The sequence below is a fragment of the Aulonocara sp. 'chitande type north' Nkhata Bay genome, linkage group LG14, assembly GCF_057382095.1.
Source record: "Aulonocara sp. 'chitande type north' Nkhata Bay isolate Kocher_YH1m ecotype deep benthic linkage group LG14, A_spYH_male_GT1.1, whole genome shotgun sequence".
In the NCBI taxonomy this organism is placed as follows: domain Eukaryota; kingdom Metazoa; phylum Chordata; class Actinopteri; order Cichliformes; family Cichlidae; genus Aulonocara; species Aulonocara sp. 'chitande type north' Nkhata Bay.
The window spans coordinates 5,367,279-5,381,088 of record NC_141357.1 but is presented as its reverse complement, the minus strand read 5'-3'; the positions used below and the strand labels follow the sequence as shown (position 1 = coordinate 5,381,088).

At 45.3% G+C, this 13,810-nt stretch overlaps 1 protein-coding gene across 5 annotated transcripts in view; it reads left to right on the top strand.

Annotated features, from left to right (window-relative positions):
• fat3a (FAT atypical cadherin 3a) overlaps positions 1 to 13,810 on the top strand; it is a 182,592-nt gene that overhangs the window by 121,317 nt on the left and 47,465 nt on the right. For all 5 annotated transcript variants that reach the window (XM_086260683.1, XM_086260681.1, XM_086260682.1 and 2 more), the window contains 2 exons: positions 422 to 811; positions 8,751 to 8,965. In XM_086260683.1, the coding sequence (XP_086116809.1) occupies positions 422 to 811; positions 8,751 to 8,965 (605 nt within the window). The remainder of the gene's footprint in view (positions 1 to 421; positions 812 to 8,750; positions 8,966 to 13,810) is intronic.

Genomic DNA, 13,810 nt, shown 5'->3' with positions numbered 1-13,810 from the left:
CTGCGGACCACTTATGTGCAGCCCTGTTTATCAGACATTTCCAGACATGTTAATTCAAAACCTGCATGAAGTGAAAGAAGCTAATGCAAAATCAAACAGTTCTTTTAGAGAAAAATAGTAACAGGGAAATGTTAATATAAAAGCTTACCTAATATACTGTAGTACTAAAAAGAAGTTAAACTAATTGTATACAAATTTTGAAGTGCTTAAAATATTCAGTCTAATAGTTAATAGAGTTTTATAGAGGTTTTATGTCAGGCCACTAGTAAAAAAAATTTTTATAACTGGGTATAAATCTCATATCGTCTCCTACAAAAGATAACAACATTTGGTAAGAAGACAAATCCAAGCACTGGCAAACGTGTTGTTTTCAGTGTACTGAGGCCCAAAGCTTCACCCTTTTCTTTTGACATTGCTGTAGGTCCGGGGCGTATGGTGATCTATTCCCTGGCTGACTCTGCAGGAGGATTTTTCTCTATCGACAAATACTCAGGCATCGTGGTCCTGGAAAGAGTTCTCGACCGTGAAATCCAGCCATTTTATCAGATAACAGTTTGTGCATCTGATCAAGGCTCACCACTCCCACTCTACTCACTGGTCAATGTCACAATTACTGTCCTGGACATCAATGACAATCCACCTGTGTTTGAGCGACGTGATCAGTTGGCATCTGTGCCAGAAGATGTGGGAGTAGGTACTGAAGTTCTGAGAGTTTACGCTGCCAGCAAGGACATCGGGACTAATGCTGAGATTACTTACAGTATCCGATCAGGGAATGAGCACGGAAAGTTCCACATTCATCCACTCACTGGTGAGTGAGGGACACCCTCTCACTTTGTGTAGGTGTTACAGTATTAGTCTGTGCTTTTCATTGCTCTTACAGTTTCTAAGATGTTATATATCTGTATCTTTCTCTAACTTGATCTCTATCAGCTTTCACTATGCTATGTTGACTCACAACATTATCTGTTGTTCTTAGGGCCATTAAAAATCTCTCACAGATTTTCATCATAAGGTAGAATGTTCATGATCAGTGAATATCAAGACTTGGCCATACAAATTGCCCATCAATATTGTAATTATAACAATAATAATAATAATGATAGTTTATTTGTACTGCACTTTTAAAAACCAGGGTTACAAAGTGCTTTTCAGAAACAATGAAAAAAGAACAATCAAAGGATAAAAATAAGAAATCAATTAAACTATTTATGCAGCACTCAAGTCTAATCTTAAAATCAGAATAAGATACAATTCTAATTTAATGTGGTTCCAGTTTTAGTGAGTAAAAAACAAAACATGTTATATATTTTAGGTTCTTCAAAATAGCCACCCTTTGCTTTAATTACTGCTTTGCATACTCATGGCATTCTCTTGATAAGCTACATGAGGTAGTTACCTGAAATGGTTTTCCAACAATCTTGAGGACTTTCCAGAGATGCTGACAACTTGTTGGTCCTTTTGCCTTTACTTTGGAGTCCGTCATCCCAAACCATCTGGCTTAAAGCCCATCATCCCAAACCATTTGGTTTGGGATGATGGGGTTTACGTCAGGTGACTGTGAAGCCTAGCAGAGCACTCCATCACTCTCCTTGGTTAAACAGCCCTTACACAACCTGGAGATGTGTTTGGGGTTTGTCCTGTTGAAAAATAAATAATGGTCCAACTAGAGTTGGATGTCTCGAGACCACTTTTATGTGGTCTTGGTCTCGACGGACTTTGGTCTTGGTCTTCTTTTGGTCTCGACAGACTTTGGTCTTGGTCTTCTTTTGGTCTCGTATCCCTCGGTCTTGTCTTGGTCTCGTTGTCTCGGTCTTGCTTTCTCAGATCGACACAGTGCTCGGGAAAGTCCACAGGTGCGCATTCGCTGTCAAAATAAAAAACGTGCACAAGATAAGAAGTTGCAACGCGTTTTTGCGTACATAGGATTTTCTGGAGGAGGACAGACATTTGTTTAGAACTCTTAAAGATGTCGAAGAAGCTCCTTTAAGCAATTACTTTGGTGTTCCTCCACCTCCAAAGAAATGTCAGAAGGAGTCCGAACCACAAAAGAAGCGCATATTCTCGAAAAAGTGGTTGCAGGAGGTGAGCTGGCTTCAAACAAATGATGAACGCACAGAGATTTGGTGCAGAATGTGCCGTGAAAATCCCACTCTAGCGGACAAAAACAGTGCCTTTTATATGGACGTCCATGTAAAATCCATATTAAATTTAAAAACTGTACTTTTGAGTTAAAATATATATTTATAATTTTAATAAATGACAAATTAAAAAGGCATGAACATTTTTTTTTTGTATCGACAAAATATTGAACCGTGACACCAAAGTATCGAACCGAACCGTGAATTTTGTGTATCGTTGCACCCCTAATATATATATATATATATATATATATATGCATTATTTGAGATAGAGAGAGAGACAGATAAACTTCAACTTTATTTGTTTTTAAAAAGCTTTAGATAATTCACTTATGAGTTGAGGTTAGGCAGGCCATTCCCATTCCACAACTGAGGAGCTCTAATGGCAAATTGGTTTACGTGTTAGGTGGCAACAGTTAGCAGGTTTCTGCCTTCGGATCTAAGACTGTACACTGGTTGATACAGGAGTGGTTGGAGCTGCAGTTTCTCTATCAAAGTTTGATAGTTTATTGTATAAAATATTGCAATAGGTTAAGTAGTACAAAAATAGAGCATTCATCTATATTAGTAGTTCATTTGTAAACCTCATAAGTACATTCTCAGTACTATGATAATGTCTAAAGCATGACTGAAATTCAGAATTTCAGAGATGTTGTTCTGACATAATACTTCAGGAAAATGAGGACAGAGCATCTTCCCCAAGAGTTTTGCTATAAGTAAGTGGTCTGTAATTAATTTAGTCACAAGAAAGGCCATAATTTTGGACGAGTCCTGTTGCTTCCTATTTATTCCTATCTTTCTATTCCCTCCCACTCTGTTGATCTGCTATACAGTACACTGTACAGGAGCAGCACTTCTAGTAAATGTTCTAGCTGAATATTTACTTAACTTTCTCTCTCCTCTAACCAATGCTCTTAAAAAAATTCCACCAGCTGTTTCCAGCGGACTCTCCAGCACCCTGGCATAGACTTTCCCAGGGAGGCTGAGGAGTGTGATTCCCCTGTAGTTGGAACACACCCTCTGGTCCCCTTTCTTAAAGATGGGGACCACCACCCCGGTCTGCCAGTCCAGTAGTACAGCCCCTGATCTCCATGCAACAATATAGAGACATGTCAACCAAGACAGTCCTACAACATCCAGAGCCTTCAGGAACTCGGGGTGGACCTCGTCCACCCCAGGGGCTCTGCCACCAAGGAGTTGTTTAACTGCCTCAGTGACCTCGCCCCCAGAGATTGGCGGGTCATCCCCTTCATCCCAAGACTCTACTTCCACCACAGAAGACGTGCCAGTGGGATTGAGGAGGTCCTCGAAGTATTCCTTCCACCGCCTGACATTTTTCTCAGTCGAAGTCAGCAGCACTCCATCCACACAATACACAGTGCAGGTAGAGCACCGCTTTCCCCTCTTGAGTCGCCTGACAGTTTGCCAGAATTTCTTCGAGGCAGTCCGAAAGTCTTTCTCCATGGCCTCTCCAAACTCCTCCCACACCCAAGTTTTTGCTTCAGCCACCGACCGCGCCGCATTCCGCTTGGCCTGTCGGTACCTATCAGCTGCCTCAGGACTCCTTCCTCAACTTGGAGGCTCCCCTTACCTCTGGTGTCCACCATTTGGTTCGGGGAATATCACCATGACAGGCACCAACTACCTTGTGGCCGCAGCTCAGTGCAGCAGCTTCGGCAATGGAGATGCTGAACATGGTCCATTCGGACTCCATGTCCCCAGTCTCCCTCGGAATGCTGTTGAAGCTCTGCCAGAGGTGTGAGTTGAAGATCTTGCGGACCGGAGCCTCTGCTAGGCGTTCCCAGCACACCCTCACTTTACATTTAGGCACACCAGGTCTGTCCTGTGCTGTGTCCTGTGTCCTGATCCAACTCACCACCAGGTGGTGATCAGTTGACAGCTCAGCCCATCTCTTTACCCAGTTGTCTAAAGCATATGGCCTCAGGTCTGGTGATACGATTACAAAATTGATCATTGACCTGTGGCCTAGAGTGTCCTGGTGCCACGTACACTTATGGACACTCTTATGTTCGAACATGGTGTTCGTTATGGCCAAACTGTGGTTTGCACAGAAGTCCAATAACAAAACACTGCTCTGGTTCAGATCCGGGAGGCCGTTCCTCCCAATCACACCCTTCCAGATCTTGCTGTCATTGCCCACATGAGCATTGAAGTCTCCCAGTAGGACAACGGAGTCCCTATGAGGAGCACCCTCCAGTGCCCCACCCAGGGACTCCAAGAAGGCTGGGTACTCTGAACTGCCGCTTGGCGTATAAGCACAGACGACGGTCAGGACCCATTCCCTGACCCGAAGGCGAAGGGAACAAACCCTCTCATCCACTGGGAGAAACCCCAACATACCAGCAGCAAGCTGAGGGGATACAGAGATACCCACCCCGGCCCGCCGCCTCTCACCATGGGCAACTCCAGACTGAGACAGAGCCCAGCTTCTATCCAAGAGGCTGGTTCCAGAGCCCAGGCCATGCATTTAGGTGAGCCCGTATATATCTAGCCAGTACCTCTCAACCTCATGCACTAGCTCAGGCTCCTTCCCCATTCCATGTCCCAGTTGCCAGTCTTGGTAGCCAGGGTTCGGTCTGTCAGGACCTCCGCTCCTGGCCGCCGTCCAGCTCACATTGAACCCGACCCGACGGTGCCTCCTGCGGGTGGTGGGCCTGCAGGAAGATGGGCCCATGTCCCTTTTTTCGGCTGTGCCCGACCAGGCCCCATGGACCAAGTCCCGGCCACCAGACGCTTGCTCTCGGGCACCCTCCCTGGGCCTGGCTCCAGGGCGAGGCCCCGGTAACCCTATCCCGGGCAGGGTGAACTGTTCCTACGATGGTCTTTTCATAGGGGTCTTCTGAATCGCTCTTTGAGTTGTCATAGCAGCAAATATACAACAAACAACAAGCACTCATATAAAATGAGTTATAATGGATAAAGACTAAGATAAATGGATAAATATTGAGATATAGGTATAACTATGAATATAAAAGGACAACTATTTGTGCAACTATGTAGTGGTATTAAAAAGTGACACGGTGCATTAAAGTTTGATTAATTCTGTTCCACATGTGTGGGTCTGACCCAAGTGGAAGAATTATAGAGTCTGATAACAGCAGGAAGGAATGATCTCCTGTAACGTTCCATCAGACAGCAAGGTTGAAGGAACCTATTGCTGAAACTGCTCTTCAAGTCGTCCAGTGTGTTATGGATGGGGTGGGTTTCATTGTCCATGATTGCCAGCAGTCTTGTCAGCATTCTGTTACTGATCACCTCCTCCAGGGTGGCGAGCTTTATGCCAACAAGAGACTCGGCCTTCCTGATGAGTTTGTTCAGTCTGTTTGTATCCTTTGCTTTGATTCCTGCACCCCAGCATTTTTGAAATATCCTCATTAAAAAGAAAAGCAAAAGTAAAAAAAAAGGTTCCATCCATCCATCCATCTTCATCCGCTTTATCCGAGGCCGGGTCACGGGGCAGCAGCCTAAGCAAAGAGGCCCAGACCTCCCTTTCCCCAGCCACCTCCTCCAGCTTATCCGGGGGAACACCAAGGCGTTCCCAGGCCAGCCGAGAGATATAATCTCTCCAGCGTGTCCTGGGTCTGCCCCGGGGCCTCCTCCCGGTGGGACATGCCTGGAACACCTCACCCAGGAGGCGCCCAGGGGGCATCCTTGTCAGATGCCCGAACCACCTCAGCTGGCTCCTTTCGATGTGGAGCAGCAGCGGCTCTACTCTGAGCCCCTCCCGGATGGCCGAACTTCTCACCCTATCTCTAAGGGAGAGGCCAGCCACCCTTCGGAGGAAGCTCATTTCTGCCGCTTGTATCCGCGATCTCGTTCTTTCGGTCACTACCCACAGCTCGTGGCCATAGGTGAGGGTAGGGACGTAGATCGACCGGTAAATTGAGAGCCTCGCTTTTACACTCAGCTCCCTCTTCACCACGACGGACCGGTGCAGCGTCTGCATTACTGCAGCTGCAGCCCCAATCCGTCTGTCGATCTCCGGCTCCCTTCTCCCATCACTCGTGAACAAGACCCCGAGATACTTGAACTCCTCCACTTGGGGCAGGAACTCATCCCTGACCTGGAGTGGGCACTCCACCCTTTTCTGGCTGAGAACCATGGCCTCAGATTTGGAGGTGTTGATCCTCATTCCCGCTGCTTCACACTCGGCTGCGAACCGTTCCAGTGCGAGTTGGAGGCCCTCACCCGATGAAGCCAACAGAACCACATCATCCGCAAAAATCAGAGATGAGATTCTGAGGCCACCAAAGCGAAAGCCCTCCGCCACTTGGCTGCGCCTAGAAATCCTGTCCATAAAAATTATGAACAGAACCGGAGACAAAGGGCAGCCCTGGCGGAGCCCATCACCCACCGGGAACGAGTCCAACTTATTGCCGGCAATGCGAACCAAGCTCTTGGTTAGGGATCGAATGGCCCGTAGCAATGGGCCAGACACCCCATACTCCCGCAACATCTCCCACAGGACACCCCGAGGGACACGGTCGAATGCCTTCTCCAAGTCCACAAAACACATGTAGACTGGTTGGGCAAACTCCCCTGCACCCTCAAGTATCCTCGAGAGGATAAAGAGCTGGTCCAGTGTTCCGCGCCCAGGACGAAAACCGCATTGTTCCTCCTGTATCCGAGGTTCGACTAGCGGACGAACTCTCCTTTCCAGCACCCTGGCATAGACTTTCCCAGGGAGGCTGAGGAGTGTGATCCCCCTGTAGTTGGAACACACCCTCCGGTCCCCCTTCTTAAAGATGGGGACCACCACCCCGGTCTGCCAGTCCACAGGTACTGCCCCTGATCTCCACGCAACATTGCAGAGGCGTGTCAACCAGGACAGCCCTACAACGTCCAGAGCCTTCAGGAACTCGGGGTGGACCTCATCAACACCAGGGGCTCTGCCACCAAGGAGTTGTTTAACTGCCTCAGTGATCTCGCCCCCGGAAATTGGCGGGTCATTCCCCTCATCCCCAGACTCTGCTTCCCCCTCGGAAGACGTGTCAGTGGGATTAAGGAGGTCCTCGAAGTATTCCTTCCACTGCCTGACAATTTTCTCAGTCAACGTCAGCAGCGCTCCGCCAGCACTATACACAGTGCAGGTAGAGCACCACTTTCCGCTCCTGAGACGCGTGACGATTTGCCAGAATCTCTTCGAGGCAGTCCGAAAGTCTTTTTCCATGGCCTCTCCGAACTCCTCCCACACCCGAGTTTTTGCTTCAGCCACTGCCTGAGCCGCATTCCGCTTGGTCTGTTGATACCTGTCGGCTGCCTCCGGAGTCCCACAGGCTAACCAAGCCCGATAGGACCCCTTCTTCAGCCTGGTGGCTCCCTTCACCTCTGGTGTCCACCATTTGGTTCGGGGATTACCACCACGGCAGGCACCAACCACCTTGCGGCCGCAGCTAAATGCAGCAGCTTCGGCAATGGAGACACTGAACATGGTCCATTCGGACTCAATGTCCCCAGTCTCCCTCGGAATGCTGTTGAAGCTCTGCCGGAGGTGTGCGTTGAAGATATCGTGGACTGGGGCTTCTGCTAGACGTTCCCAGCACACCCTCACTACGCGTTTAGGTGCACCAGGTCTGTCCAGCGTCCTCCCCCGCCACCTGATCCAACTCACCACCAGGTGGTGATCAGTTGACAGCTCAGCCCCTCTCTTTACCCGAGTGTCCAGAACATATGGTTGCATATTTCAAATATTTTTTAATCTTCTTTATCTTCATCTTCTTTATCTTGTAATATTTTTCATTATCAATTCAATTATTTTTCCTTGCCATTGCCCTTGGTCTGGAGCTCCATTCAAGATCTTGGCTCATTGGGTGAGGATGATCATGAAAAACGTGGTTGATCTACCCAAAACTAAAGGAGGTGATTCGAGAATGACTTTATGTAAGCCACCGCTCCTCCATTTCGAAAGGAGCCAGTTGAGCTGGTTTGAGCATAAGAATGCCTCATTGACACCTGGTAGGTGGTGTGTTTCAGGCATGTCCTACTTAGGGTTACCCTAACCCAGGGCTTACTGGAGACAAATGATCTGTCAGCTGGCTTGGAAGTGACTTGATGTGGAAGTTGGAAGAGTTGGCCGGGGTAAGGGACTTCTATATTTAGACTGCTGCCCCCTGTGACCCAAACTTGGATACGTGGCAGAAAGGGATGGATAAAAAATACTTAATTATGGTACACATGTCCTTCTAGAATTTACCAAATGTTTAAATGCCTTCTATTTAAGGATTTTAAATAGAAGGCTGTATAAACTATATAATGATGGTAAGTATTTATAGCAACAATATGAGCTCAGAAAGTAGAGCAGGTGATCCAATCTCTATAAGGCATTTCCCAGCCTCTCACAATCCGCACAAGACCTCCAACTGGTCAGTGCATTTGGAGGTGTGTAAGAGTGATTCGTTATCGATTGTAGGTATAGAATAAAATAAATGAAGTGTTGTGTGAAAAGGCAAATTTCGCTTATTGCTTTAAGGAGTCAATATGATTAGTAAAGCAATTTATAATCTCCCAGTTTGTTAACATTTTGAAATTCCAACCCATTACAAATGTCTATAATTATCTTCTCTTCCCCTTTCCCTTTCTCTTATTCAGGTGCCATTTTAGTTGCCCAGCCTCTTGATTATGAGACCTGCAGAGATTACTTCCTGACAGTAGAGGCTCGTGATGGTGGCACGCCCTCTTTGAGTGCCGTTACTACTGTGAACATAGACCTAACAGATGTAAATGACAATCCACCCATGTTTAGCCGCAGTGTCTACACTGCAGTGGTGTCAGAGGATGCCACTGTTGGCGAGCCTATTGTTCAGGTACGTTTAAAGAATTAGTCAGGTTTTCGCTGCATGTATGTCTGAAGTAGTCGACTAGTCACTAATTGCAACTAGACTAATTTAATAGTTGACTCGTCGTTTGAAGTTTTGTAAAATCCTGAAAGACACAGGAATAAGTAGTAGGATTGAAGAGTGTAATAACGCACTGAAACGGAAGATGGCAGCAATGCATGTACAAGGATGCAGGCTGCCAATGAACGCTAAAGAAGAAGAAGCAGTCTCTGGTATCGTAGCTGTGTCCAAATTTAGGGGCTGCATCCTTCGGAGGCTGCATTTGTAGGCCGATTACATTACAGCAGGGGTAGGCAACCTTTCTGATAACGAGTGCCACCTAAAATTTCCTCAAAAGTCAATGTGCCATATGATTGCATTAGCAATAAATTTAATAACGCTCTATATCAACAGTTACTATAAAGTTGTTCTATATAGTGTGTATTATATTTGTTCACATATGTTGGCAGCTATCAGCGAATAGTTATCAGCTATTTTGAAACGAAAAAAGGACACTTTTTATCCATAACAAGAACTCCATAACAGCAAATGAACTGTACAACAGAAAATCCAAATGCTATTTATGGTCTTCTCACAACTATGATAAGAAAAATAAACTGGGCCAATATGGCATGTTTGTTAATACAAGGATACACGTTAATGTGATATCAGGTCTCCCACTCAGAGACACAGGTCTCAGAGTATAGGCGCAAGTATAACTTGTCAGGTAGTGATGTCCAGCAGGTGAAAATGCAAGCTCCATGAACACGCACAGCTATGTTATTTGTCTCTCAGAAGCAGTTCATAACTTGCCTTCAACTCATTCATGTCACCTAAAAGTTAAACCTGTTTCTCCATCACAGCTCTGATGATTCAGTAAGGACATCTCCTGGTTTCATCTTCATGTTTCCCTCTCACCAGATAACCAAACCGATATCATGACCAGCAGCTTTACAGCTGTGGCTCCAGCAAACATCAGCTGATACTAGAAAGTAATATTAAATAAATTCTAACAACAGCTGATCAAGCTTAAACGTGCTGCCGTTGTTTAGCGCGACATCTGCTGGTTTCCTCTTTCTGGCGCAAAGTGGGAGATAAACAAACAAGAGAGACGGGACTTCAGACAGAAAAGACGATCAGTTGATCATTGATCAGTTTAATAATTGAAGTAGCAACAGGAGAGGAAGGGGGAAATTCTGCTCTACTATCAGGAGTTCAGGTTTAGTCAGCCATCTCGCTCTAATGCCGACTGGAAGCCACAAAGCAGCTGTTCAAACGTCATCAGCCAGAAAACTGCCCTTTTGAGACGTTCCCACTCTGAATAGTGAGAGATGAGCTTGTTTAGTGGATTTTAATGCACTTCTGTAACATCCATACTCATTACCTGTTTGATTTTTTCTGTATTTATCTAATGATTTTGACATTTTGACATTCTGTGAAAGGACGCTGTTTTTCACAGTATAGAATATCGTATAGTATATACTGTATATACACATATACAGTATATACATGGCTTTTGGAAGCCACTACTAGTATGAAAAGAGGAGTTTTTGCTAATTTAAGGTGGCTTTTCATTTGCACCTTGTGATACACTGCAAATCTGCTTCCCTTTGGCCAGGGTGCTCTGTTCATTCTCACATTTACATATGATTTTGCTTCATCAGCATCCTTAATGGTGCCAAACAAAGGATCTGCAGCTGTTTTCGCTTGTCTGTTTATGAATCTGATCAGATCTGTACACTTTACTCTCCTTCTACTTGTTTCTTGAATGTCAAAGGCAGAACTGCACATTTCTCTCATTTTATATGGCAGCTTCGACACAATAACTCTGAGATTAGTGGAGTTCTCAATCTTTTGTAGGTGACTGATGTCTTGTTACAACCACTGAGAAACAGGGAATAGCTACGAAGAGCCTTTCCATCATCTGGTTTAATGTGTGGCTAGTTGAATGCTTGGTTCATGTTGGCAGTTGCACTTCTCATTTCTTTACTATAATGATTAAACAGCAAACTTCTGGCCTCACTGTAGGCTTCCTGAGGATTTATGTGCTGGCAACTTCTTACCAAATCTCTGGGTTTAACTCCAATAAACTGTTCAAGGTAATGCAAACTGTCACTGCCCTGGACACCTTGATAGGAGTCACTGAGGTGGCTTGAAGCTGGAGGGTACCACTCCTGACTCCAGCGAACAGTTGATGTCAACTGTAAGAGGGCACAGAGCAGGTAGACATGCTCTGACCAATGTTGTCTGCATGGGGTCCAGGGTGCATGTGGAGGATGTGGACTGAAAGACCCACTTGGTGACCTGGGAATAATTCACAGACGAAAAAGAGGAGAAGTAGCATGGAGTTAGATGTGCTACGGGGAATGCCGTCCTGAAATTGATGTGCAGGTGCCAGAAGCTATTGATGAATGGAGTTAATTTTTCTTGGAAAAAGTCCAAAAACTTATTGCAGAGGTCAGTGGCACCTGAAAAGAGAGGTGGATTAATGGGGTGAAGTAGTTGGTTGATGGTGGAGAACACCAATCTGGGATGATTTTGCTGTTGGTGAGTGAGGGAAGAGTAATAATGAGTCTTGGCCTGAGAGAGCTGCTTAATAGGACCTCACATGGTCTTTATATGCCTCAAGGTGGACAGTGAGATCAGACCTTTTGTAGAGCCTCTCAAGTCGGTGGCCAGTGGTCTTTAGGTCACAGAGATGCGAGGTGAACCACGAGGCAGGGAAGGTAAAAGAGGCGGCCCGAGTTTTATGGGGGACAAGACAGTTGAGGCTGCTAGATATGGCCGCATTATAATGGTTAACAAGTGTGTCAACCATGTTGATGGGTGGGTCTGAAGCCAAGTGGTTTGCGATCAGATTGTTCAGGGCCAATGTACTGACAGCCTTAAACTTCCTGTATGGTATGCAATGGTACATTAAGTGCGCAGCCTAGGTACAGGAACAATAACAGAAAAGTACACACCAAGATAGTCAGAAACAGCAAGGTTCAAGCACTTCAGATTGGAAGTGGTAGGAGGAGATAACTAGATCCAGCGTGTGACAACAACAACAACAACAATAGCAACAAACTTTATTTATATAGCACATTTAAAAACCAGTGGTGTACGAAAGTGCTTAACAAGAGGGTAAGATGAAGTAACAGGGAAGGATGAAAGCTATGGCAAAGTACCAAACATGCTAGCAGGTTAAATGGCATTAAAAACACAGAAGCAAAAGAAATGCATATAAAAGCATAAAATGACAATATGTGTAAAGGATAAAACAGTCAAAAATGTAAAAAATGATTAAAATAGTTAAGAATAGACCGAAGATAGAAATAAGCATTAAACTAACTAACAAACAAGCATTAAATGGTAGAAAAGGCGAGGCTAAATAAGTGGGTTTTTAACCACAATTTGAAGGATTGAATGGAATCAGACTCGTGGATAACAATGGGGATGTTATTCCATAGAACGGGTGCAGCCAAGGCAAACGCTCGGTCACCTCTATAGTCTTCAGCCGGGATCTCGGCTGTACCAAAAGTGACTGAGAAGATGATCTTACTTGGCGCTATATTGTTAATAACTTGTAAGGTGAGCAGCAGGATTTTGAATTGAATGCGATACTTAACGGGAAGCCAATGCAAGTCGGCAAGGACAGGGGTGATAGAGACACGCCGCCCACTACCAGTAAGGAGACGAGCGGCCGCATTCTGAACAATTTGCAGTCTATGGAGAAGAGTAGAGTTAAGACCAAAGTAAAGGGAGTTGCAATAATCCAACCTAAATTTCACAAAGGCGTGGATAAGCTTTTCCAGGTCTCTATGCGGGACATAATGTCTGGCCTTGCTAATAAGACGCAATTGATGGAAGCAAGTTTTGACAACAGAAGACACTTGTTGAGATTAAAAGAGCTATCCAAAAACCCCCCCAGGTCACTAAGAGTGTCGGTGAGGAAACTATCAAAGGAACCAGAGGCACCACAGAGTTGGCCACTAGGAATACTACTGTCATACACGATGATTTCAGTTTTCCTGTCATTTAGGATGAGAGAGTTACCTGCGAGCCAATTTTTGACCTCGCGCATGCACTTACGAAAACCGTGCAAAGACATAAAAAGTCCCACCTAACTCAGAGGTAACTGATGATCCTTTTAATATACTATGTGAAAGAGAGAGTCCAGAAGTCACAGAAGTGTCATTGGCGGACAAAGACCTACTGGAGTCGACATACAGTAAATGTTTAAGTCACCAATTAGGAGTGAGGCTGGAGACAAAGAGCAAAGAGAGGTGAAAATCTCAGACAACTATGACATGACCACAGTACAAACTTTATGGGGGCGGTAGATGAAGATAACCTGGAGCTGTGTTGGCACAGCCAGGGTGACATTAAAACACTCATAATAGGTAACACGCTGGATCTAGTTTTCTCCACCAACACTGCCACTTCCAATCTGAAATGCCTGAACCTTGCTGTTTCTGACCATCTTTCAGTCCACATCCTCCACATGCACCTTGGACCCTTCAAAGGAAGTCCAACCTGCTGTCAGTAACGGTATGGTGGATTAGCATTGTTTTATTGTTGAGCATTCAACGGCATGAAAGATGCACTGTTTGTAGCTGATGATGAGACAGATGTGGAGGAAATGGTGCTGTCGATGCAAGCAACTTGTCTTAAGCTGCTCAACTAGTGGTAGTGGTAGTGTCATTGTTGTTGACTGGAACACCTGCCAGACAGTACAGAGAGAACGACATTGTGCCAGTGCCTGTTAGACAGTGCAGAGGAATGTTCTGGACAGACAGCCTGTATTAAACCTTTTAACAATTTTTTTTAACTTCATTTGGCCTCTATCCT